This window comes from Gekko japonicus, unplaced genomic scaffold (assembly GCF_001447785.1).
Source record: "Gekko japonicus isolate JY-2015 unplaced genomic scaffold, Gekko_japonicus_V1.1 scaffold470, whole genome shotgun sequence".
Taxonomy (NCBI): Eukaryota; Metazoa; Chordata; class Lepidosauria; order Squamata; family Gekkonidae; genus Gekko; species Gekko japonicus.
In genome coordinates this window covers 153,634-177,939 of record NW_015174856.1, presented here as the reverse complement: position 1 = coordinate 177,939, position 24,306 = coordinate 153,634, and the positions used below count along the sequence as shown (strand labels likewise).

Sequence of the window (24,306 nt, the reverse complement as noted above, 5' to 3'; positions counted from 1 at the left end):
TAGATCTAAATACTTCGCTTTCGGATGACCAATGGTCTCAGATTTGGAGAACGCAACACAGTATGTCAAAATCCTCTGAAATTTTGGAGACTACCTATAAAGTGCTCTCGCGTTGGTACTTAACCCCTGTCAAGCTCTCCCATATATCGAGCACTACCTCGCCAGCATGTTGGAAACTTTGTGGGGAGAGAGCTACATTTTATCACACATGGTGGTCATGCAGGCACATTCTTAAGTTTTGGATGGACGTGAAAACTAAAATACTTGCTCTCACAGGTTATGACATACCTCTAGATCCGAAACTCATGCTCTTACACCTGTGGCCGGAAGGGTTTTTTTCAAATAATCAAAGACAATTAATAAATATCTTATTAGCAGCCGCTAAGAGCACTATAGCGACGAAATGGAAGGATAAAGATCCTCCATCTGTAAATGTGTGGCTTTATAAAGTTTGGAGATACTTTTTGTATGACACCATTTCTATTTATAACACCACAGACCAAAATGAATGTGAAATACTTAGTCCTGTTGTGAAATGGTATCCCATGATCGAAAAACTCACTTTTGACGATTTTGACTGGAAAACTATTTACAATGCGAAGTATAAGTTGTTGCTATTGGGTTAATGTTTCTATGACCTTTATGGCTTTGTTCCGTGGAACCTCTCTTTGATTGTATATTTGATTGCATTGGTAGGATGAGTGGATTTCTGTAACTCTTGTTGTTTGTTGTTACACATTATGGTTGAATACGAATAAAATGTTCTGGTTAAAAAAAAATAACTGAAATGCAGATAAAGATGGAGAGCAATTAAAAGTAAAGCAATTGGCAGTGCAGTCCTAAACCAAACTATACACTTCTAAATCCACTGAAGTCTATGTTGGAAGGGTGTAACTTTGTTTATGATTGGAGCGTAAACCATTACACTGCACTGGTATTCCCACTTTTAATTTTTTATATATATACATTAGGTCAGGAGGACATGAACACTTAATCCAAAATGGTTTCCTAGATGATAATTGGTTAGGGTATTTCCCTTTGATCCTGCAGTTTCAATTGTAGTTCATGTTTAATGTAAAACTCTTTGGTTTTTCTGGGTAATTAGGAGTTGCTGCAAACTTCCAATTCTGGCTCTTTAAATGTTATGATACGCCTTGATTTTTGAAGGCCTTTTGCATAACAGATTTTTCTTCTTAGCATTTAGACTTCCTGTGCTTTGGGACCAGATCTGAAAGTTGAAAGGTGTCCTTGTTTTTTTCCCCCTCTTTTCTATTTTTACAAACATTTTGCACAAAGGTGATTTGGTTTGGTTTTCCTTTTTATCCGAGGCATTTCATGACCTTTTATGCTGTTCGTACAATTGCTGTTGCCCCTTGAGAAGTGAAATTGAACAGCTACATAGTTAGCTTGGGATTTAGAAGAGTATATTTTTCTCCTGCTTGGAAATATTGAATAAGTATTCAACTCATGACTTCCAGAATAATCTTAGTGGGCTAGAGAAGAGGAGGAAGCCAGGCTAACTGCCTCCTGCCTTTAATGGAGCATATCTTGCCCATATTCCACTCATGTGATGGATGAGGGTGTGGGTGTTCCCTCATTTTATGGGTTATATACAAATATGAAAGAAAGATTTAAAACTGGGAATTTATTGTAGAGGTCCTAAGCATACACAGAAAATGCCAGGGGCAAAACTTTTCTATTCACCATATGAGCTGCAGAGTGACACCTGCAGAGGTGTTCCAAATATTGATTCAAACATGGATGTGTTAGAAACAAATTCTAATGAATGCCAGGAGGCCAGGAAGAGATTATCAAACTCCACCTGCCTCTCTGGCAACTTACTGTGGGATTCGTTTTAGGCCTCAGGTACCAAGGAATGGTAACCAATGGATGTTAACCTTGGCACCCATCAGTTAAAGTCCTGTGACTCAGTTGGGTGATCTTGACTCACAGATGTTGTAGAACTTTGCCGACATGCACTTTTATTCATGGCCTTCCCTTTCCCCCCCAATAGGAAGCTGACAAAAGCCCAGAGTATAGGTCATCTGCTGCCTTCCAGCTCGTGGCTTCTTTATTCCAGGTCTTTTCCTGGTCAGGGTCTTCAGCCTACATTCTTGCTTTCATTCATATATGCAGTTTCTTGTCTACATCCGAACTGATCAAATGTTACCATAAGACACTTTTTAATGAGGTTTACACAGAGCTTTTCTGCTTTAAGTTATCGCTGCCATATTGGTTAGTGGAAAAATCTCAGTCTTTTCCTGTTAACAGAAAGCTTGAAGCAGCCAGCCAATTTGGGACACCTGGGGTATGGAGAAAAACAGGTTGCTTACCTGTAACTGATGATCTTCGAGTGGTCATCTGTACAGTCACACCTATCTTCTTCATGGTCTCTATAGGTGTAATGCACATATTCCATGAAGAAGATAAACAGGTTGCTTACCTGTAACTGATGATCTTCGAGTGGTCATCTATGCAGTCACACCATAGGTGTGATGCACAGAGACCACAAAGAAGATCCATACTTCTTGCTTTTGCTTTGCAGGCCCTGTGAATTTCCCCCCTTTAACGTTCAATATGGCATTGTAATCACCACTAATATGCTGCAATGTATAGAAACTGGAATAGTAACTGTTTGGGATTGATTAATATGGAGTATAAGGATGTGGTTTTGGTTTTGTAATAATATACTCCACGGAGTAATGCTGGGGTATGTTGGGCACACAGCTATAGTGGGGCCTCCCGGGACCCGGCCCCCCAACTTCCTCCCAAGGCCCCATGACTTTTGGGAAGAAGTGGGGGAAGGTTGCACATGCCTGCACTCCAAGCTGTGAATGCTTTAAATGCTTTGAGGGAGAAGCGGGGGGAGGCCCTCAAGCCCTGTGGAGCCCATGGCCATGCCATCCACTTATAAAAGTGCCCTCCAGTGGAGCAAGCTGCCTGCTTCTAAGCCCAGAAAAGAGGTGGCTGCTTGCCGTCCCAGCCCTGGAAGCCCAGCATGTGGTTTGCGTCCCCCCCAAACCACTGGCAGTGACCCCAGAGAGGAGGTAGCCTGAGAAGAAAGCCCTCCGATGCCCCAGGCCCAGGCTGGCTGCAGGCTCTCTGCTCTCCCTTCCACCTATGCAGGCTAAGCAGCAAGAGCACCCCCTGCGTGCCGAGGCCAGCTGTCTTTGCCTGGGCCAGTCCCTGCTGCCTGAGGCTGCATTGGCAAGGCAGCCCTGTACTGCCAGCCAGGGGGAGGGAGAGGGAGAGAGCCGCATCGACCTCTGCAGGGGTGCCAGCTGGCCCTCAAGCCAGTGCGGCCTCATGTCTTCTGCCCAAGGTGCCTCTGAGTCCCCACGGGAGAGAAAGACAGGTGGGGTACAAAGGAACAGAAAAGCAACTAAATGGGGGGGGGGGCTTGGAGTGCAGGCGCATGGCCCCCGCTTCTTCCCCAAAGCATTTAAAAGAATCCTTTAAATCAGAGGTTCCCAGACTTATTTGGCCTACCACCCCCTTTTCAGAAAAAAAATTACTCAGTGCCCCCCTGGACATCTACCTTCAAGAAGTGAACAAAAAGATGCAGTTTATGGATCTGCACCTGGGTCATTCCAGCCCGCCTGGATTGCTCCAGTGCCCCCAAGGGGGCAGTATTGTCCACTTTGGGAACCAGTGCTTTAAATGTTTTGAGGGAGAAGCGGGGGGAAGCTGCAAATTTCAGTCCCCCCCTCAACTTTTTAAAAGGCCCCCCTATTTAAAAAAAAAATCCTGGCTACAGGCCTGGAGTATGTACTTATGATCATCTATCCTGGATCATTCCAATATGTTTGCTCTTTTGTACACACGGTTGAATACAAAAGGATGGGACTTCAGCTTGTGAAATTTTAGCTTGAATGCCTGAAATATGCTGTGACTGATAACCACAGATAGGCCTGTCCTCCTCAGATGTTTGTTGGCAGAACTGTGGTTCGAAATGAAAATTTGGAAAAGATAAACTGGATACAAGAAATTATCTATGAGGAGAAGGCAGCACAGATAATGTGGTTTCAGGTACCACCATGTACTGGCTCCAAATAGGTGAGCTCTTTTTGTCAACTAGTGCTGTACAGAATTAGATCCATGATGAACAAAGAATAGCCAACGAGTAGGTGGGTGGTGGGTAGCATTGTCCCTTCCTTATTTTTTTATACTGCAGGAATAGCAGCTATCCCAACATAAAATAGCCACTGTGTTATGCATAGGACACAGCTGTTGATAGATTTACAAATAGCAGTAAGTGGAAAAAATGAGGGCTACTGGACCAGACTGGGGGCCATGTAGTCCAACATGTTGTTTTTAACAGTGGCCATCCAGATGTTTTCAGGAAGCCCACAAGCCAGGCTTAAAGGCATTAGCCCTTTCCTGTTGTATGTCTCTAGTATGTGATATTCAGTGGTAAACTGCCTTTTTGACTATGGTTCTATTTAACTATCATGGGCCCCCGGTCACACGGCAAAGTTGCCACGGGAGAGGTACGGATGGTGGGCGGATTATCCGGGCGCGATCACACCCCAACATCTGGGAAGTGGAGCGAACCCGTGGTTTACCACCGACAATGCGTGTTAAAAAAACTAGTACCTCCAAGCAATGTTCCCTCTAAGCTGTGGAGTCTTGTGAGCAAAAATTCTACTTTGTGAGCTACTGGCATGAAAGTTGTGAGCGAGCAATTTGGCTACTGCATAAATTAGTTTGCTCTGGAGCCCTCCTTCCTGAGCTAAGACAAAAATGAGTGAGCCGGAGGCTAAAAAGCTGTGAGCTAGCTCACACTAACTCAGCTTAGAGGGAACATTGCCTCCAAGGTACTAGTAAACGTTTGCCACGGGCTGCCTCCAGACGCCCATGGCGTGATCGTGCCGGCACGCGGCATTCCCCTCCGGTCCCTCGTTTACCCACTGGCGCCGAGGGAAGGACCCATGGTGTGCCGCCAGTGCGTCTGATCGTGTAATCGCGGATCAAACTGCGCTGGGGCAATTAGCCACGCCTCCCCCCCCACGATATCTGGCCCGTGTGGCCGGGGCCTTGGTTAATAACCAATGATAAAGCTATTCACTGTGTATTTATCTAATCATTTCTAAAGCCATGTAAGACATCTGCTATTAACCTGTTCTACAGCAGTGGATTGCATAGGTTAAGTATTTCTGTATGAAATAATGTTGCCTTTTTCTGTGTTCTAAACACAGTTCAGTCAGTTTCATTGGAAGTCCCTGAGACATAGTACCGTAAGAAAAGGGGCAAATGATCTCTATTCACCCACTACAATTTATAATTGAATGATCCCAATCATGTATACCATAAGCCCCCCTCCCCTCTGCTAAAAACGGTGCTTCATCTCCTTGATTACCCTTCTGCACTTGAAAGTTGATCCCAAATATAGCTGTGCTCATACTGCTTAGTGTGCAACTGGCATTGTCCATTACTGATTTTGCTCATGATTGCAAAAACTGATGGATATGTGCCAATGACAACAGTAAGCAACAAAGAATATCAGGAAGAAGGTCTGTCTAATAATAACAATACTGCCGTTCTTGTGTAAATATTGCATGTTGCTTTCAATATTAGTTACAAATTTATGCTAATGGTGAGCACATGCAATTTTTTTATTACCTTGAACTATTATTTCTGGTTTTGTTGTTCTTCTGTGGCGAAATTTCCCGTTAATTATGACAAGTGTTGATTTTCCTTGACTCTGTGAAAAAGCAATTAGTGGATTGTATGTTCTTCCTATCAGGCAGAGAAATTGGAGAACAGCAGAGGAATTGGTCTGCATAATGGCATGTAATAGGTTTTCTTAACTGTTTCTGTTGGTTGAGAAGGCATACTTTCAGTGTGCTGATCAGCTTGATTAAAATAACAATGCGTAACTGAAATTACTATACATGAATAGGACTTCCGTGTTTTATTATGAACAGCTTTACTTTATACATACCTGCCAGTATTTGTAAATGTAAAGCATACTTCATAACTTCTACTTTCTGACTTCAGAATGTCTCCCAAGTGTTTGACCACTTCTTTCTTACTAGGGATCCCAGTTTATGCTCTGTGGCATGGTCCATCCATCTTCTTTTCCTCATCCCCCACCGCTGCTACTGCAGCAGCCCCTATTCATTTCCTGTATCGTTTATTACGTGTGAGATTTTACGTGTACTGAACTGGAAATAAAGTAGGAACGCAGCCAAACCATTAAGTGCAACCAGTGTAAGTTAGATTATGGGCTGAGGCACATGGTAAAGCAACTTTGCTGAAGTGAAGCAAGACTGGAGTCCTCTCAGTATCTGGATAGGAGACCTCCTTGGGACCCGGGGTATGCTGCCAAACAAAGGGAAAATATAAATGTAACAAATACAAATGAGAACTGAACTTCTGAGTTCCTCTTTTACACTCCTGTTTTAATTAACTTCTGCCACTTCGCACTGGATATTTTACCGCCTTCAGAAGCGTCCAACTGGATCTTTGAAGCAAAATCCTGTCAGAAGCTGATTTTTTGGCCCCATTGTGCACTCTGCGAAAGAGAACACAGATGCTCTGTCACATGAGTGCAATATCGCATGGACAGGAGAGTCACTCATTAATATTCAGTAGATTGGTTGATCATATGGGCTTTTTTTTCTTTGTGGGCTTTTAATTGCTGGAGCCTGTGTGATTTGCTCATAAAAGTCAGTGACTGATGACCTTCTGTGTAATGCTCTGCAGACTTGCTGGCAGGTGTCGCCTTGAGGCTGAGCACACCAATCATTGCTGCTGTATGGCCCCATTCAGTTCAATGAGGATTGCACATGCTGGCCTGTCTGTTATTTTTGGGTCTGTCTTGATCTGCTTCACTCTTTCTTTCAGGCTATAATTTCCCAAGTCCTTGTTGCCGGGTTTGATATTGGAAGGCATTTTAAACCTCAGCATATCTGCACATAGACACAGTTTGCCATCAATAATGCCCATTGTCACTGAAACTAGATAAGCAGACATTGTCTTTACTAATCTACATAAATAATGTGAGCTGCTTCACAAGTTGCAGTTTTGAGAGATTTTTTTTATTATTTAAAATGTTTATACTCCCCACGTTATATTACCAGGGCAGATTTCAACAATTAAGGCACTCATATGTATATGCATTCAGTAATAATAGAGTAAAAACAATGCTATCAAAAACAATAACACAATAAGCAGCCGCATTAAAATAGATGAAAAAGACCAATCCTGTAAGAGACCCACCACAGCACAACATCATAATAGCAAAACCAATGGAGGAGGAAAAATTAAATGTAGGGGGAACAATTCACCAATGAGAAGGAATGGGGGGGGGGTCAACAAAAAGATTGGGGGAAAGGGACATCTTTCCCTGATGCTGAAAGCTTGGCATGTGGCAAACAGACCTGAGGGAGGGAGTTTCACAGTTGTGGTGTCACAACTGAAACAACTCCTCTTTATTTATTATGTACTTATTATTTATTTATTTAATTTATATCCCTCCCGCCCTGCCGAAGGAGGCTCAGGGCAGCTTACATAATATTATACCAAGATAAAACAGTTAAATTAATAACATTGCAATAAAATAGGTCTAAAACAATACATAAAGTGCTAGCGCAATATAGCGATGGCGGGTATCCAACAGTCAGCTGGCGACATAGTCTGGGTCATATCGGTGGAGCACAGGCTATTCAGTTGGTATAATATTGATGTTAATGTTGAAGTAATATTGTTCATATTGGGGCCAGGGCCTCAGGTAGATGGATGCGGCTCCCTAATCGAAGGCCTGGTGGAAGAGCTTCATTTTACAGGCCCTACGGAACTGCAAAAGGTCCTGCAGGGCCCTGATGTCTTCTGGGAGCTCATTCCACCAGTATGGAGCTGCCACTGAGAAGGCCCTGGCCCTTGTCACTGCTAGCCTGGCTTCTCTGGGCTCATAGCGCTCTCTGGGGAACATGGGGGGAGAGGCGGTCCTTTAGGTAGGTAGGCCCCTGACCATAAAGGTCTTTGAAGGTCAATACCAACACCTTGAACCAAATTCGGTATGCTATGGGCAGCCAGTGCAGTGCTTCTAGTGCAGACTGGATGTGTTCCCGCATGGGGAGACCCAGCAACAGCCTGGCCCCGCATTCTGCACCAGCTGCAGCTTCCAAATTTGGGACAAGGGCAGCCCCATGTAGAGGGCATTATAGTCATCCAATCTTGAGGTGACCATTGCATGGATCACTGATGCCAGGTCATTGAGTTTCAGGAAAGGAACCAACTGCCTAATCAGGTGAAGATGATAAAAGGCTGACTTTGCAGTGGCTGCTACTTGGTCCTCCATCGTAAGGGAGGCATCCAAGAGCACTCCCAAACTCCTAACCTCTGGCGCTGGCACCAGCAGCACCCCATCGAAGATTGGGAGTGGTATCCCTACCCTCAGGCCACTCCACCTCAGGCATAGGACCTCCGTCTTCGTTGGATTCAGTTTCAGTCAACTCAATGTAAGCCACCCAGCCATGGCTTGCAATGCCAGGTCCAGATCTTCCGGACTGGAGTCTGACTGGCCGCCCAATAGCAGATAGAGCTGGGTGTCATCCGCATATCGGTGACATCCCAGCCCATGCCTTCGAGCAATCTGGGCGAGGGGGCGCATATAGATGTTAAATAACATCAGGGAAAGCACTGTACCTTGGTGCACTCCACAAACTAGCGGGTGCCTTTGGGACAGCTGTTCCCCTTTAGTGGTCAGTACCTTGCCACAGAAGGTGGGGGCATAAGCAGAGTCTCCATAGATTATTTTAGTTATCACCAGACTGACTTGGATGGGAACTGGCAGCTCTACTTTTTGAAAACATGTCATAACGTGTGAGAATGCACCTATCCCTTGACAAGAAGTTTGTTCCAGTGCAGTGTTTCTGCATGTGCAATGACTTCCACTGGCAGAGTACAATGTTCTCAGCTCCACTCAAAAATCCATTCAACCCCCCAAGACCAGAATTTCTGGGGATATTACCCACTGCTGTGGGAGGGAGGAGCTGCGAACATCACTCTCTGAAGGCAGAAGTCCTTTAGCACATGGAAAAGCTATGCTGGATCCATGTCAGGTTACAGATCACTTAATACCTCTGCAGCCAACGGCATTAACTAGAGGAAGGGTAGAAAGTGGCAGTGATTTTCAGATAGGCTTCAACCCTGGCACTTCTTAATTAAGGATTTCCTGGAGAAACTAGAAAGCAGGATAACAGAACTCATTAGCAAATATAGGACCACTCCTCTCACTGGTGCCCAGGTCTCCAGCTCTCCATGCTTGCTCCTAGAAGAGATTCGAAAATTACACCCCTGATGTGGCTTGTATACTCCATTTACATTTTATACCTTGGAAAGCATTTCATTATATCCAGCTAACATGAGTCTCCATTGCTGGGGAAATGATTTATCTTCCTGTGGCCCTCCTCATTGCTCTCAGAATTCTATATAGCCGTCGAATCTCAAAATGTTATCCTTTTGGCTTTTGTTTTTTGCCCGTGAGCAAAAAGGGTTGTCTGATTGTTCTCTGGGGAAATTCAGCCTCCCCCCCCCCCAAGAAAAAAGAAGGATATACCATTAGGGGAGGTTCTGCAGGAAACACACTGGTTTCTTTGAAAGCCAACAGGATTCTCAGTGATTTGCAGAAAACAAGTGGGCTGCCTGGATTGTCCAGAACCTAGAATGAAGAATACAGTTTCAGCTACAAGATTATGAAACCGTTTCTCAATTTCAAAAGCATTTCATGTAGTGTAGAGCTGTATCTCTTTAACAGATATGGATTCAAGTGTTTATTGAAATGTGTTTGTTCAACATTAGGCCATTCTAGAAAATCAGAACTCTTCTGAGTTTACTCACATGATCACTTGGATAAATATATCCTCAGAGCTGGACAACAGACAGCTCTTAGATGTACACGGAATGTTTTTGTTGTCCACGGGCTCCTGTAAGGTTTGTAAAAATCCATAAACAAATACCATAAGCCAACCATTCCACTTTAATAGTTGTTAGAAGTATGAAAATACCATGGAAATAAATTCTTAAAGGTAATAAATTCTTACAAGATCAAAAACTAGGAAGTCCAAGTTAAGTATTTGCCCCAAAATGATATCCAGATGCAAAAAGACCCCTTTGTGGATGCAGTACTGGGGTACTTCCAAGGCTTGCCGGCACTAGCTCAATGTTCCCCTCCCCCCCCCCCCAAATGCCCCACTTACTTCATTGCAACAGGGATGGTAATGAAGACAAGCAAATTAGTGTGGGTTTAGATTAACACACACACACTAAACTGGCAAAACCTCAGAAAAGGCAGGACTCTGAAAAGGTGATAAAACAGTTATTTGGTGGATTCTTCCCTCTGCAATCATGGTAGGATTCACAGGGGGTAGTTATAGGACGGCCCTACTTCCAGGCTGGTTTGGTTTCTTGGCAGGTTTAGTGGCTTAGCCGAAAAAGGAGGAATCACTGGGTGAGCGGTTTCAAATTATCCATTCACTGATCCTGCCTGCCGAGCAAGAAGTGGGTAAAAGGGTAGGGGGAGAAGGGGAATGCTAGAGTCGAAAGGGGTAAAACGCTTTGGCAGTTTGGGGGAGAGCAGCTCCTGCAATTAGGTCAGGGGCAGATGAGTGAGCATGTTCAGCAGTCTACCCCAATCTCCTCGGTGAAATATTAAATTAAATTGTGCTATCAATTTGAGACTGGTTTCTAGCCTCTATTTACCTCATCTCTGCTTTCTGTCATTAAAGTCTGAGCATGCTGGACGGAGGGAATGCAGTGAAGAAAAGCAAATCCAGTCCCCATAAGTTACATGGCACTGGACATCAATGCTGTCCACTTGCTTGTATGGACGTCACAGTTGCCAGCAGGAAGGATGCCATCAGTCTAGCCATCAGGAAAAGCTCCAGTGCAGTTTTGTACAGGCCATATCTACATTTGGGGGGACTTGATTTACTGAGGCAGTAGTATCTGGGGAATGCAAAATGTTCTCAGTAAAACCCTGTTGCCACATTTTAAAATCTCTTTTTTTTCATGTAGAGATTTGTTGTTCAACAATGAAATACATTTTATAGAGCTCTGTACTTTTAGTGCCCATTGCATGAATAAATACAATGAGTTGCCCTGTATCAGACCCCTCTGACAGATTGTTTTCAGCAGACAATTCCCAAAGCTCAGTGTTCTGTGATCTTAGGAAGCTGTTTGCAACTATGCAGTGCTACAAGCAACTGCATAAGTATGTGAGCGCATACTGATCTACCCACTCAGAAGGAACTGCCTCTGTTAAAGGAACAGAAATGGTAACAGTGGAAATCACATACAAGATGACCATAAGGGGTTTTTTTTACTCAGAAATTAGGCCTGCTAATTTTAGTGTGGCTTATTCCCATGTAAATGGGCACGGGATTGCAGCCTTGTAAAAAAAAGTCACTGATATTTTAAATGGTCACTGCGGAAAGGCATTCCTCTCCTCCCCCCCTTCATTTTTTATGTCAACTGTGGTTTGTGTTGAGTTAAACTAATATTTTTTGGGGGGGGAGTAGTTAAGCAAATGGCTGCAGAACAATTTCAGGCTTTCCTAGGTGACGCATCTGCTCTGACCCATTTCCATCTAGCTTCAGTCCCAGCTTCGGAACAGAGGCAGAACTGGTGGCCCTGTGAATGATCTCCATGTACAGATAGGGGAAACACTTCTTTGTTCATCCTGTTGGGTTTGTCAGCAGTTTTGATGTAACAGGCCATTTGATTTTGCTGAGCCACTTAGAGCAGGAGATTAGTTTGAGAGATACGGGACTCTAGTGGTTCTGGTCCTTTCACGTTGTACCATGTGCAGAGAGTGAGCAAGGGAGACGCTGAGTTGTCTGCCTGAAAGTTGACATGTGGGGTGCCTCAGGGATCAGTTGTCTCGCGGATGCTGTGCTAGGTTCTAAATGAGATTGGCTGAAGCTTTGGGTATGGATGCCATTAATATACTGATATTCAGCACTATATTTCATTAAGGAACTGCTAACTGCACTCTGGGCCCTTGCCTGGATGGCATGTCGTGTGGCTAAAGAGGAACAAGATAAAACTGAATCCAGATAAGATGGAGACCGCTCTGGCTGGAAAAGCTGATAATTTCAGTGGGTTCATTTTACCAACGTTAGAAAATGTAACAATATCTTTGACAGGCTGTGTAAAGAGCTTAGGGCAGAGGTGTCAAACTCATTTGCTATGAGGGCTGGATCTGACATAAATGTCACTTTGTTGGGCCGTGCCATGTATGCCATAAAATGTCATGCCAAGTACCGGAGATATAAACTGTATAAAGGACAGCAGCTGGTAAGCTCTGTGTTGGTGTCTCCTCACTGCAAGGACTCATGGGCTGGGAGGTGGGGGTACAAAGGAAAACCCATTTGGGTGGACTGAAGAGCCAGTGGTGCAGCACTGGATGGATGTTCCCGCACTGCTTGACTGCTACAGACAAGGTTGTTCTGCCATGCTGAAGCCACAATTGGGGAGGCTCAGTCCACTCCCCCCCCCTCAAGCAGTTTCCTGTTCCCACCCTTGCACTAGTTGCTTGTGGGCCGGATAAAAGCCCTGGATGGTCCGGTTCTGGCCCCCCCAGGCCTTATGTTTGACACCCCTGGCTTAGGAGAAATGCTGGATCCAGGTTGACACTGCAGGTACATATGCCATTTGTCATTTACATCTAGCCTGATTTGACCAGTCTAGCTGCTCTGATCCATGCTATTGCAACCTCGAGAGAAGATTACTGCAATGTATTGTACAAGGGGGTGCCCTGAAAGAAAACCTAGAAACTACAGTTAGTTCAGGATGCAGTAGGCCGTCTTCTCTAAGGGCATATTGCTGGCAGCAGATTACCTTAGTCTTAGAACAATTCACTAGTTCCCTATTTCCAGGCACGTTTCATGGTGCTGGTGTTAACATTTAACATCCTGTATGGCCTGGGTCATACAAACCTGAAGAAATGACTGTCCTTATATGAGCTCATGTGTCAGTTATGGTCATCAGACCCAACTCCTTTCATAATCTCCTTTCACAGAAAGTTTCAATCTGTAGGGGCCCACTCCAGGGCTTTTTCAGTAGTTGGTCCTGAATTGTGGGACAAGCTCATAATACAAATGTGTAGGGTATCATCACTCCTCATTTTCTGTCAACAGTTGCCGTCTGGTTAATTAAGAGGAGTTCTTTCTGGAATTGAGTCTGCAGAGAATGCTTATTGAGGATGTTTTGTCAAATTTAGCTTCTTGATTTTATGTTGAAGTTGTATATTGACCACTGTGATATGTTTTACGTTATGTCTATAAACTGCCTTGAGGTCAGCTTACCAATGGACAGCAGTCTATAAATAAACAAACATGTGATTTGTGTTTCCAATAACCATAAACTCCAAATCGCAGGTTGCCCACCATGGACAGAAGAATCAGGTTTGCAGGCAGTGGTTGAAACTAACAACAATTAGACAAAAATTATACACGTAATGGTGCTATGGGTAGCTGTGAAACTGAAACAGCAATACCTTTACCGGGGGGTGGGGGTGGACCTAGAGTTTGTAGTGTGTTTGTGATTGCCTAACCATGCTCAGGTGATTGGGAAGTGTTATAGCTGTTCTAAGCGAGTGAAATGAAGCTGTTATAACAATGTTTGTTCATATTCATTGTTGATGAGGCCACTGCATATTTTATTAAAGAATCCTCTAGTGGCATTATCTATGAACCAAAGCTGAAGGCTGATTCATGGGACCATTTTTGTCAGCACTTTTATCAAGTCATCTAGCCCTGAAGGTTCTCATTCTGGATAGCAGTCATTAATGTGTGTGTATGCATGGAGGATGGGAATCAGTGCAGTTTTGAGTGCATACAGATTATATCAAAGTCAGTGTGTTCTATGCACACATACACAGGCATGTTATATATTACCAAAAAAAAATCCTGCAAAAATTCAAATATCATAAATAAATTCAGTTCATGATGCAGGTGAACCAAGAACATAATTTCAGAAGGTAGCCGTATTCAGGGGTCATCTTGTAGAAAAAGAGGTGCAGGAGCTCATTAGCATAACTTATTAGCATAACTTATTTGCATATCCCACACCCCCTGACATCACCGGACGTGTGTCAGAAGGCAACATCCACCGCTCAGGCTGCACTGAACTGTTTTGTATTCCTAGCTATTGGGGGGGGGGAGAGAATGTGCAGATCTGTCCTCGCAGAGGAGGGAGAGCTTGCACCTGAATAAAACTTGGTCTTAAAGGTGCCACTGGACTGTTTTGGACTGGGGGGCTGGGGGGGAGCTCTGCAACTTATCTGGCTGTTTCTTGCTCTGACTGAGGGCTGCTGGGAGCAGGGGGTGGGGCTTGTTGCATGTGCCCGCCCCCCTGGGCTCTTTACTGCCGGAGCTTCTGTGCGCTCCTGCAGGAAATGACCCCTGGCCGTATTAGTCTGCAGAACAGCTAGATTGGAGTCCAGTAGCTCCTTTAAGACCAATAAGATTTTCAGGGTATGAGCTTTTGAGAGCCAAAGGGAGCTTTAACTCTCAAAAACACATACTCTGAAAATGTTGGTCTCTCAGGTGCTACTGGACTCCAATCTGGGTGAACCAAGAAGTCCTTGGACTCGGGCAGGCCCTCCCTTCCCTCTACTCTCTCCTCCCATGTAGAAAGTGGGTTCCTGGTCTGTAGTCAAGAGAACAAAGTACAGTTTGTCCTTTTGCCCAATTTGAACATCACTACAAACTCCAGTTTCGACTCCTGGTGTGTGTGTGTGTGTGTGTGTGTGTAAGCTTGAAGATTCCCTGGGTTATTCTTATCTGAATGCAGATGAGGCTTCACTTTTAAGCAGCCGCTTGATGGCACTAATGCAGCACCTGGTATATATATATTCAGCTTGGGTCTCGTTGTTCTAATAAATAATATCAGAAGCCTAATGTCAGCTAGATGATAAACTGTTTGTAAGTAGGAGGAGGGGATTTCGGCATTTAAGAGGCATTGGGCTGCAAAATGTTGATACCTCCTGGTCTTGGAGGAAACAGTTTGTGGTGTTGAGGTGAATCACAAGCAGGCGAGCCCCGTGGATTTATTAACCTTTGTCACCTTTTCTTAATTATGCTGGTGTATATTTTGCTCAATATAAATATGAAATGCTTGTTTTGTTATAGACTAGCCTTGTTGTTGCTCAATATAAAGAGCTATTCAGACCATTCCAAGGATGCGAATTGTGTTGGAGAATTATTTTTTACCTTCTTCTAAGAGTATTAAAGTAGATGTGTTTTCAGAAAATTATGATAATAACCAAAGCGATCCTCCTGGGATTCTATGAATGTTTCACTCCAAGGAGAAAAAACTGAATGCATTGTGTCCTCACACATATTCTGCCTATTTCATATTCATAACCCTTCCCTTACTGTGATTGATTTATTCCCCTCGGTGCCCCTAGAGTTTTCGGAGGCCAAAATAAAGGCAGCCCAAGTAGAAACAAAGTCCCTCTTTGCTTAAGAAGAAGAGAGGGAAGAGCCATTCAGGGAAGAGACAAAGTCATTCTTTTTGTGGGAATGTGTGTGGGCAGCATATGTCACACACCTTGGATTCCCATGCATCAGTTTGCCACAGAGCATTCCCAGCAAAATACACTCTCTGCTAACCCCTGTACAGTTATGAAAAGACAGCCTGTCTGGAAACCAGAAGTCTGCTTTGAGTCGAACCGTGCTGTGAAATTAGATAGCTGCATATTGTTTCGAGGTTATGTGAATTTAGCTGCCTTGCTGTTTTTATTACTTATAAAATGCCATAAGTGCACCAGAGCTGAGGTTGCCCAGTATCCCTTTTATGGTACTTCTGAAAGCTTATGTGGGGCGAGGGGGGGAGGGGTATCAGACCTGGACTGAGAGACTCAGGTTCAAATTCATACGCATACAGGGAACTCTGGGCCGGCTAGTTGAACCAACCTCATAAAGCTGCTGCAGGAATAAAATAGGATATACCATGAATATACCTTCCTGAACTCCTTGTTGCCCCATACCTTATTCCAGAATTTCCTAGTAGTGAAATTTCCTATAATGACTGCTCTCTTGTTTAGTTACCATAGTTCAGTGGTTCTTGAACTTTGGAGTGGGCCTGAAAGTTCTCAGAAGAATAGGATCCAGAGGTGGATAAGGCCTTCATTTTCTCAGCTCCTTGTAAGAGAGTCATTTAGCCTTTGAGAAGAACAGCACATTGCACTGCCTGTGTGTGTGTGTGTGTGTGTGTGTGTGTGTGTGTGTGTGCAAGAGAGAGAGAGAGAATGAGTATGTATGTATGTATATTAGCCCTCTGCTGTGTATCTCTGCTGGAAACAATGGAAGTACAAATTGCTCTGACCATGTCAGCAAAGCTGACAGGATGGAGTGGGCTTTTCTACTTGGCCATCATTCCAGAAAACTGTACTGCATGGCAGAAAAGCTGCAGCCCTGGACAAGCGGAGGCAGCCGCTTGTTCTGTTGGGGAGGCTAATTGGGGCGGTGTTAAAGGCTCTGCCCAGGTGTTGAGGAACAGTTTGTGAAGTGAGGCAGGGAGCGGGATCTAGCCGCTTCGTCCGGGCTATTGTTAAGAGCTCCTGACAGCTGAGAGCAGCCCCTTCTCTTGTCACAATAGCTGCTCATGCCGAGCAAGTCTCATTAAATATTCAATTCCAGCCTCAAGCAGCTCATTAAGGCAGCAATGAGCAGTGACGCGGCTGTTGGAAAACCCTGCCTCGCTTAGCATCACCATGCAGAGGCTCACTGGATCTTTGGATGCTCTTCTCCTCAGTGCCTTCTCTGTGATGACCAGCTTGTGCTCTTTGCTTTGCATTAAGTACAGGTAAAAAAAAAAAGATGGTTAGGGAAGCATTGGAAGTCCTTAAACGTGGCTGCTGGTTGCCTGAGTGTCCTGCATTTGACTTCTTTCTAGGGTCATGGGGGGGGGGCACGAACTGACATCTACTCAAGGCTTTTGCTCAGCAGTATCTGGGATTCTCGCTGTTTTGCAGGAGGAGTCTGGGAAGGGGGATCGCATGGCTGCAAGGAGCTTAATGGAGCCAAGTTCCTTTTGTGTTGAGCTTGTAACTTCCCTAAGGAAGCAGCATGTGAGCAGCTGTTGGCTGCCGCCTCTTGCATACCTGGCATTAAGGAGTAAGGTTCTACCCAAGAGGAACGTTGCCAGTAGTTTTGTTGTTGTTTGCATCACGTTTCTCTTTCGAGAAGGGCTGTTTGGGAGTGATTGAAGTAAGTGCCACTCAAAGTTTGTTTGTGTTTTTAAGCGAATGTGAGAGAGCCGCAAGATTTCAGCTGCTAAATTTCCTGTGCTTCATATTTGTAAACTTAATAATTGGTAGAAAAAGAGGGTGCTGTTCAATGAAATGTTTGATTATGGTGACAAGTAAAATCACTGCTCAGTGTCCAATAAAGTCACTGGTATTACAAAATAAAATAAGAAATACAACTTTATAGAGTGTGTGGGGGAGAGAGAGAGAGAGAGAGACTCTGCCTTTTAAAATGCCTAGCATGTATGCACAAAAAACCTTTATTCTGCTAGGCTGTAACTACTGATAATCTTTCTCTTTCATTTACAGAAAATGTTTTCAGACAGCTCATTTTTATGTGGAGGACAGCAGTTCACCTCGCGTGGTGCCAAACGAAAACATTCCCATTATCCCCATCCCAGGTAAGCCAGGCCTGAACTTATGATTTACTTTATTCGTGCTCTGGTTTATTCAGCCTGAAGCCACAATCTGATCTTTGTGGCAAATCCTAGAATGTACTGTGTGTTCTGGGTCATTAAAATTAGCTGGCTCCCACAATTACTGTGTTCTACACTGTGATTTCCAGTAATTTTTCTGTAGCAATTCATTAATGTGTAGGCTTAACACATTGAGGGGTTTTTTTTGGGGGGGTGAGATGTAAATAACTCTGATGGTATTATGAAGGGGACCCCCACACACATATCTTCTGTGCCCTACCTTCTCCAGCTCAACCACTGTGTCATGAATAGCTTACCCCATCCCTCTTGTTCATTGCAGTTCAAACTGGCCTACACAACTACATTTTTGGGAGGTAAAGTAGTAATGTAAAGGTGGAAATGCAAGGTCTGCAGTGGTAGCTTCTACTACTCTATGCCTGCTTGTTCCTTGAAACAGTAACAGAAAAGGGTTTAAGAAATGTGGAATCTTCATGGCCTTCATTATTTTCATTTAACTTCCTCCTAATATATCATTCTGGTTGGGCAGATCATGACTTTACAGCCATCAGAATAATTTACCAATATCTCAATGATTACAAGATGAGAATGGTGTTCTTCATAAATTTGTCCATTCCTAATCTCTTTTCAGTTTTTAAAGAGAGAATTGTATTAGAGTCAGAGTATTACCTGGTTTCTGAATTGCTGCTTTATGGGATTGTTGCACAGCTTTCTTCACATATGCTGCCACATTGGCAGTAAAGCATCATTTTAGAATCACACATAACTCAGCAATGTGTTATTTTTCCATTGATAATAGATGGTATAAACACATGTACCACGTAGAAGCCCTTTGTACAAAAATGGTATGTTCTATTTAAGAACTTAAAAGGAATGGAATTCCCGGTTCTCTCATCATGTAGTAGTAAAATTAGGTAACCATGTTGATTGCCTCACCCATAGAATGCCAGCAGTTCTGTATATTACCTATGCCATGACTCTACATGAGGAATGGAATGTTCAAGAGTGCACCTGAGAAACATGAATGCAAATCTGTTCTGTAAGATAAAAGAATAAACAAAAGGAATAAAAAAAGGATTAACCAAGATTCAGAAAAGGATAACCAAAAGGATAACCTTACGTATAAGGAAAGGCCAAATCGTTTGGTGGCGTTTACTTTTTTTTTAAGGATGGTTAAGTAGAAGGGAAGATCATGCAGGTTTATAAAACTATACATGGTGCAAAGAAATTGAGCAGAGAAACCATTTCTTCCTTTGCCGTACAAGAATCTTGGGTTACCCAGTAGGCTTGTCACCCACCAGGTGCAGCCTGGATGTTGCCCAGAATTACAACTGATCTCCAGACTATGAGATCAGTTCCTATGGAGAAAATGGCTGTTTTGGACACTATGATATTCTCCCCCTCCCAAAGTCCACCACCAAATTTATAGGAGTTTCCCAACTCAGAGTTTGCAACCCAGCAAATATCAGGTCAGACAACAGGAAGTAATGAATTACTCAATTTGTAACCCACTTTTAGAATTCATTGCCACAAGATGTAGTGAGGACCACTACTTTCAATGTTTTTCAAAGGGGATTACACAATTAAATGAAATATAGGTCTATCAACAGCTACTTGGCACAGTGACTAAGTGGAACCACTAAGGGACAACAGTGTGGGAAGACTATTGCCTCACTCATGAGCTTCCCAAGAACATCTGGTTGATCTCTGCAGAACTATATAGACCTTGGTCTCATCTAGCAGGGCTTTACTTTTGTAGTTTCAGGGATCCCAGAAAATAAGGTTGTAATGGTACACAGCATGACAGAGGTTTGCTTCCCCATGTACAAAAGTGTATGTATGTAGGAAGGTGAAACATTCGAGAGAGAGGTTCTAGCATAGTCTTTTATCTGATGTGCTAGTTTTCTGCGTCCAGAGAATTATTAGTGAGAAACAATAGTTTTTAAAGTACCATACCCACCTATTGCCTGAAGTGGTAAAGTCCCGGAAGGCCTTTACCACCACATTTTGCAGAACACATAAATGATCCCTTCTTTCTAAATGAAAAAGTATTCTCACTATCTTGGACATCACTCCCTTCTAGTTACTTCTTAGTATAATTTTTATTACAAGGAAACAACTCAAGTCATCTGTGTATTCCAACTCAAGTCAATTATCCTGAGTCCCAGAAACAGAATTTTCAACCATTAGGGATGATGTCAGACACATTGCTACATGGAACATGTAATTCCAGGGCCATTTTTGGGCAGGAACGCACAGGCTGGCTCCCAAGTTGGCCACGCCCAGCAGGAACTCATTAGCATAATAGGCCACACCCAACAGCAGAAATGTGTTAGAATTGGCTACATTAGGGGTGTGTGGCCTAACATGCTACAAAAAAAGCCCTGGGTTTTGACCACAAACAAGGTCAACAGAATAAGAAGCAAAAGGTGGGCGTGGCTGGATTACCACACTTCTGGTAACATGGGTGTGTGGCCTGATATGCTAATGAGCTGTGCTGTCAGGGCCGTGGCCTAATATGCTAATGAGTTTCTGCTGTTGGGTGTGGCCTATTATGCTAATGAGTTCCTGCTGGGCTTTTTCTACAAAAAAAGCCCTGTGTAATTCCATGTTTGACTGAGTACTGTAAGCTAGTGTAATCAGTGTTTCTGTCCCTGTACCAAAATTTGAACACCTACATGCCCCAAGGCACCTTGGCGAAAATCAGTGTTTCTAATGCAGCTGAAGGGATAGGGTTTTACTTGCTAATGCATTTAATGGAAATGTTCTATCAGACTAATGTTGTTTTAGTTGAGCAGCTGAACTTTGTAGTTTGTCCATGCAAATTAATTTAATGTAAAAAAGGTTAGGTGGTATACAGTGATAAAGAATTGAAGGGGATGCACCAAGGTGTTTATTATTTTGGCTTACCTTTGCTGAAATAAAATGTAAGAAATATGTATTGAGGCTGATAAATCAGGTTAAAGCTGCAAATCTAGGGACACTTCCAGGGTAGTATGTTGCATTGAATTCAGTATGACTTACTTCTGTGTATCCATGCATAGGCTCAATCAGTGTGCAAAGGAAGAAAGTATGTAACTAGGTGAAAAAATGGTATTCATTTCATTGAGTGGGAAATACATAATTTTATGTATACACACATACAGAGGATACATCTTTTCAATATCAGTTGATTCAAATTTGGGACAAGATGGTGAATTTCTGAAAAGGAAGTATGGGTCAGTGGGTTAGTTACCTTAAATGTGAATTAACATTCTTAATGTGTTCACACCAGGGATTTTTTTTTTTTAATTTGTAGAAGTCTCAGTACAGTTTTCATCATATTGTGCTCTGTACAGGTATTTGTTAGAAGATTTGTACTGGCATCATAACCTCAAAAATTTCAGGGGGGGACAGGACTTTTCTGTTAACAGATTACAAATATAATTGACAAACAGGATATGCTTCCCAGCATATCTGTAGAACAGCAAGTATTAAGTTTCTTTTTACTGATAAATAAACCATGTTCTGTGGCAGTAAAGGAACTTCTTTGTTTGCTCTTTTATAAAGCAGTGACCAAAAATGGAAATTGTAGTTGTAGCTACGTGTAAATACAATGGGATTTAAATTTAATGTTTCTCATGATGATATTCCACCATGAAGTTGGCCACTCAGAAATGTCTCTGTGGCTCTCTCTTCTTTGTACAATGAAACAAAAACATCTTTTCTTGGTCTGTTAGAGTGGCCTTAACTTCATCATGATGCCCTTTCTGTGCTTCCAGCAGACCAGAAAAGGCTTCAAATCCCATTTTCCCCCAAGCAATCTGCTGAGTGATGTTTCACACCTGCCTGTCAGCTATAGCTCCTATACGGTTATTTTGCTGGAATGTCTTTTAAAAGGTTAAATGGAAAACTTTTCCTTTTGATTCTCTCAGATATTTGATAAAATGATACTTCTTCTAAACTTCTTTTTCTCAATAGTAGCAGCCAGAGAGTGTGAGAAAATCTTCATGCTGTATCAATTCTAAAAGTAAAGTTTAAATGACATTTTAACAAATGCCTGCTCCTTAGAGTGACCTTATTTGCCGCTCATACACCAGACAGTAATTTAAACGGATAGTTGGCTATGTCCCTGTGGAGCTGCACATCTATTTCATTGAGCAAAATGGATCTAATTTCATTCTCTCTTTCAGCCATATACATAGTCACACCTCCTTTGACAGCCTTTTAGGCAGTTCCCAAAGATATGGCACTGGTGAATGGTATAGCAGAATTATGCTAGTCCACAGACTGCAAAATTCTGTCATAACTGAGGTGCCTCACTTTTCACTGAAGAAATTCACTTCAATACGGAGCATGAAACTGTAATAACCTATCGGCATGCACTTGTCTATGCAAATTCTGTCCTGCAACCCAGACACCTCATTACAATTCATAATTATCTCTATAGTGCAATCTAGAGAAACCCAGGACAAAGACAGAATCATTAGCTCCATCCTCCCTTCAGCTATTACACGCTAATATAAATCCGAAAGCACAGGTCTCATCTGGGATCATGCCCTTAGGGTGAGAGCAACTGTGTGTGTGTGGATGGCAGTTTTATTAAACATTGCTAGCCATGCTGTCCCTCCCACAGTACAAAACCGTTTTCCCATACTTATTATCATTTCATTAGTGATATTTTGCCTTTTAGACCATAATTTTAGATAGTTCCACAGAATTAAAAAAAAGAGAGATCAGACACACACACACTTTTACCAACATTACAAAAGGGAGGAGGGGGACTTCTTGGATGCTCAAGCTAATGTAATCCCCCCCCCCCGAAAGTGGGAAAAGGCAACCAGATGTACTTAAAGGAATTACCCAACAAATCCTTATAAGGAGATGCTCTGTTCTATTCCTGCATGAAGGCTTTCGAGCTCATGGCTGGCTTTGAAGAGTGATTGTCAGGGTGGCTGGCCCAAAAGGTTGAGTATCTCTGGAGATAGGACCCATATTCAGAACATTTCACAGCATTGATCTTCTTCCATTCGGTGTTGGCTTGCCTCCTTCCCTATCTTGAGCTCTAGAAAAATACTATGCTGAATCTCTCAGGAAGGCAGCTGAAGTTTCCATGAATTTCTTAAGTCTGAAAACAATGCATTGATATTTTCTTGATCACTGTATGTCCTCATATCCAGTACTAAGAAGGAGGTAAATATGCATCCCATGTCTTTTAATATCTAACATTTTTACTGATGCATATAAGTGGGCAGATTTCTTGCTTGGAGACTTAAAAGGGGGTGAGTTGAGTGTATCTTTCATTTCTAATTCAAAGGTGGATCTGTATGTGTAATTTATAAATTCAGATTTCATTTGGTACACATAATATTTGTAATTATCATCTATCTTCATATTAGCTATTGGTATGGAGAAGTATTAGATTAAGTCCTGAATGAAATAAAATATGATTAATAATCACCCACATGTCTTCTCCGTTCCTTTTGCTCTGCTTCTTTCTGTGAGAGAGGGCTCCTCAGTATGGAGGCAAGGATGAAGCAGCTTTTCTTCCTGTTTATAAACCCATGGGAGTGAAGGCAGACTATAGCCTGTTCCACATCTAGTAGCCCCTGGTGAAAGGAGGGGGACCTGAGTAGAATATCATCCAGATACTAAAACTCTGACACTCCCTGTGTCTACAAAAGAGCCACCAGGCAGACAACCACTTTGGCGAAGACTGGGGAGAGGGCAACTTCAACCCAGAGGGGAGAGTCCAGTACTGAAAAGGGAACCCCCATGTAAGGAAAATAAAGCAATCTCTAGTAGGCCTAAAGGAATGGGATGTTCAGGTATACTTCCACCATGTCCACCGAAGCTAAGAAGTCCCCTTTGTAGATTGCAGCCACAACTGACTTGGAAGTCTCTATTCTTAACTTTTTAAACAATCTGTCTGTTCAGCCTTTCCAGGTCAAGAATTGTCCTCACATCTCCATTTTCCTGGGTATCAGAAATAAGATGGAGTAGACCTCTAATGTCCTCTGGGACCAGTTTTAATTCAGTCGTCTTAAGCAGAAGGCCTCTGTTCCTATGGGATCCTATCACCCCAGTGGTTATGCAGTTGTTAGTAGGAAGATGCAGATGCCAAAGTTTTACTGATATTAATTAAATGGTTTATTGTAAGGCACACAATACACTACAAAAGCAATTTGCAAACTGAATCAGATGCATGATACAGGAATACATATGAAAAGGGCATGGATAAAAAACCATTAGTAAGATTAGTAGCTGATGCAGTTTCATAGCTACCTATTGAAGGATCCAGGAAGGTTGAACAGGCAGGACTCTCACAGGCTTATGAGCCTCTCAACCCTCAAACTCCAAATTTAAAATTTTTGGGGGAAATCACTCAACTAACAAGAAAATGGACCCTAGGGAGCCCAAGTCCCAGAAATAGGCCTCTGAAGGTAGCAGGGCTGAACTGACAGGCAACTATATCCCAAGATGCAAAAAGCCCATCATCCTCAGCTGAAGTCTTTATACCTTTTGCTTGCGCAGGGATATTACCAGGATGGTTCCCATGCCTGTGGGGTGGAGAAAGAAGTGTGAATATTTAATTGTCCTTTATGTATTGTTTACTTTGGCACTCAGGGGACT

The 24,306-nt window shown here is 42.9% G+C and overlaps 1 protein-coding gene across 1 annotated transcript in view; it reads left to right on the top strand.

Moving 5' to 3' along the window:
• PTPRG (protein tyrosine phosphatase, receptor type G) overlaps positions 1-24,306 on the top strand; it is a 355,564-nt gene that overhangs the window by 275,679 nt on the left and 55,579 nt on the right. The window contains exon 12 of the mRNA XM_015424628.1: positions 17,570-17,661. Coding sequence (XP_015280114.1) covers positions 17,570-17,661 — 92 coding nt within the window. The remainder of the gene's footprint in view (positions 1-17,569; positions 17,662-24,306) is intronic.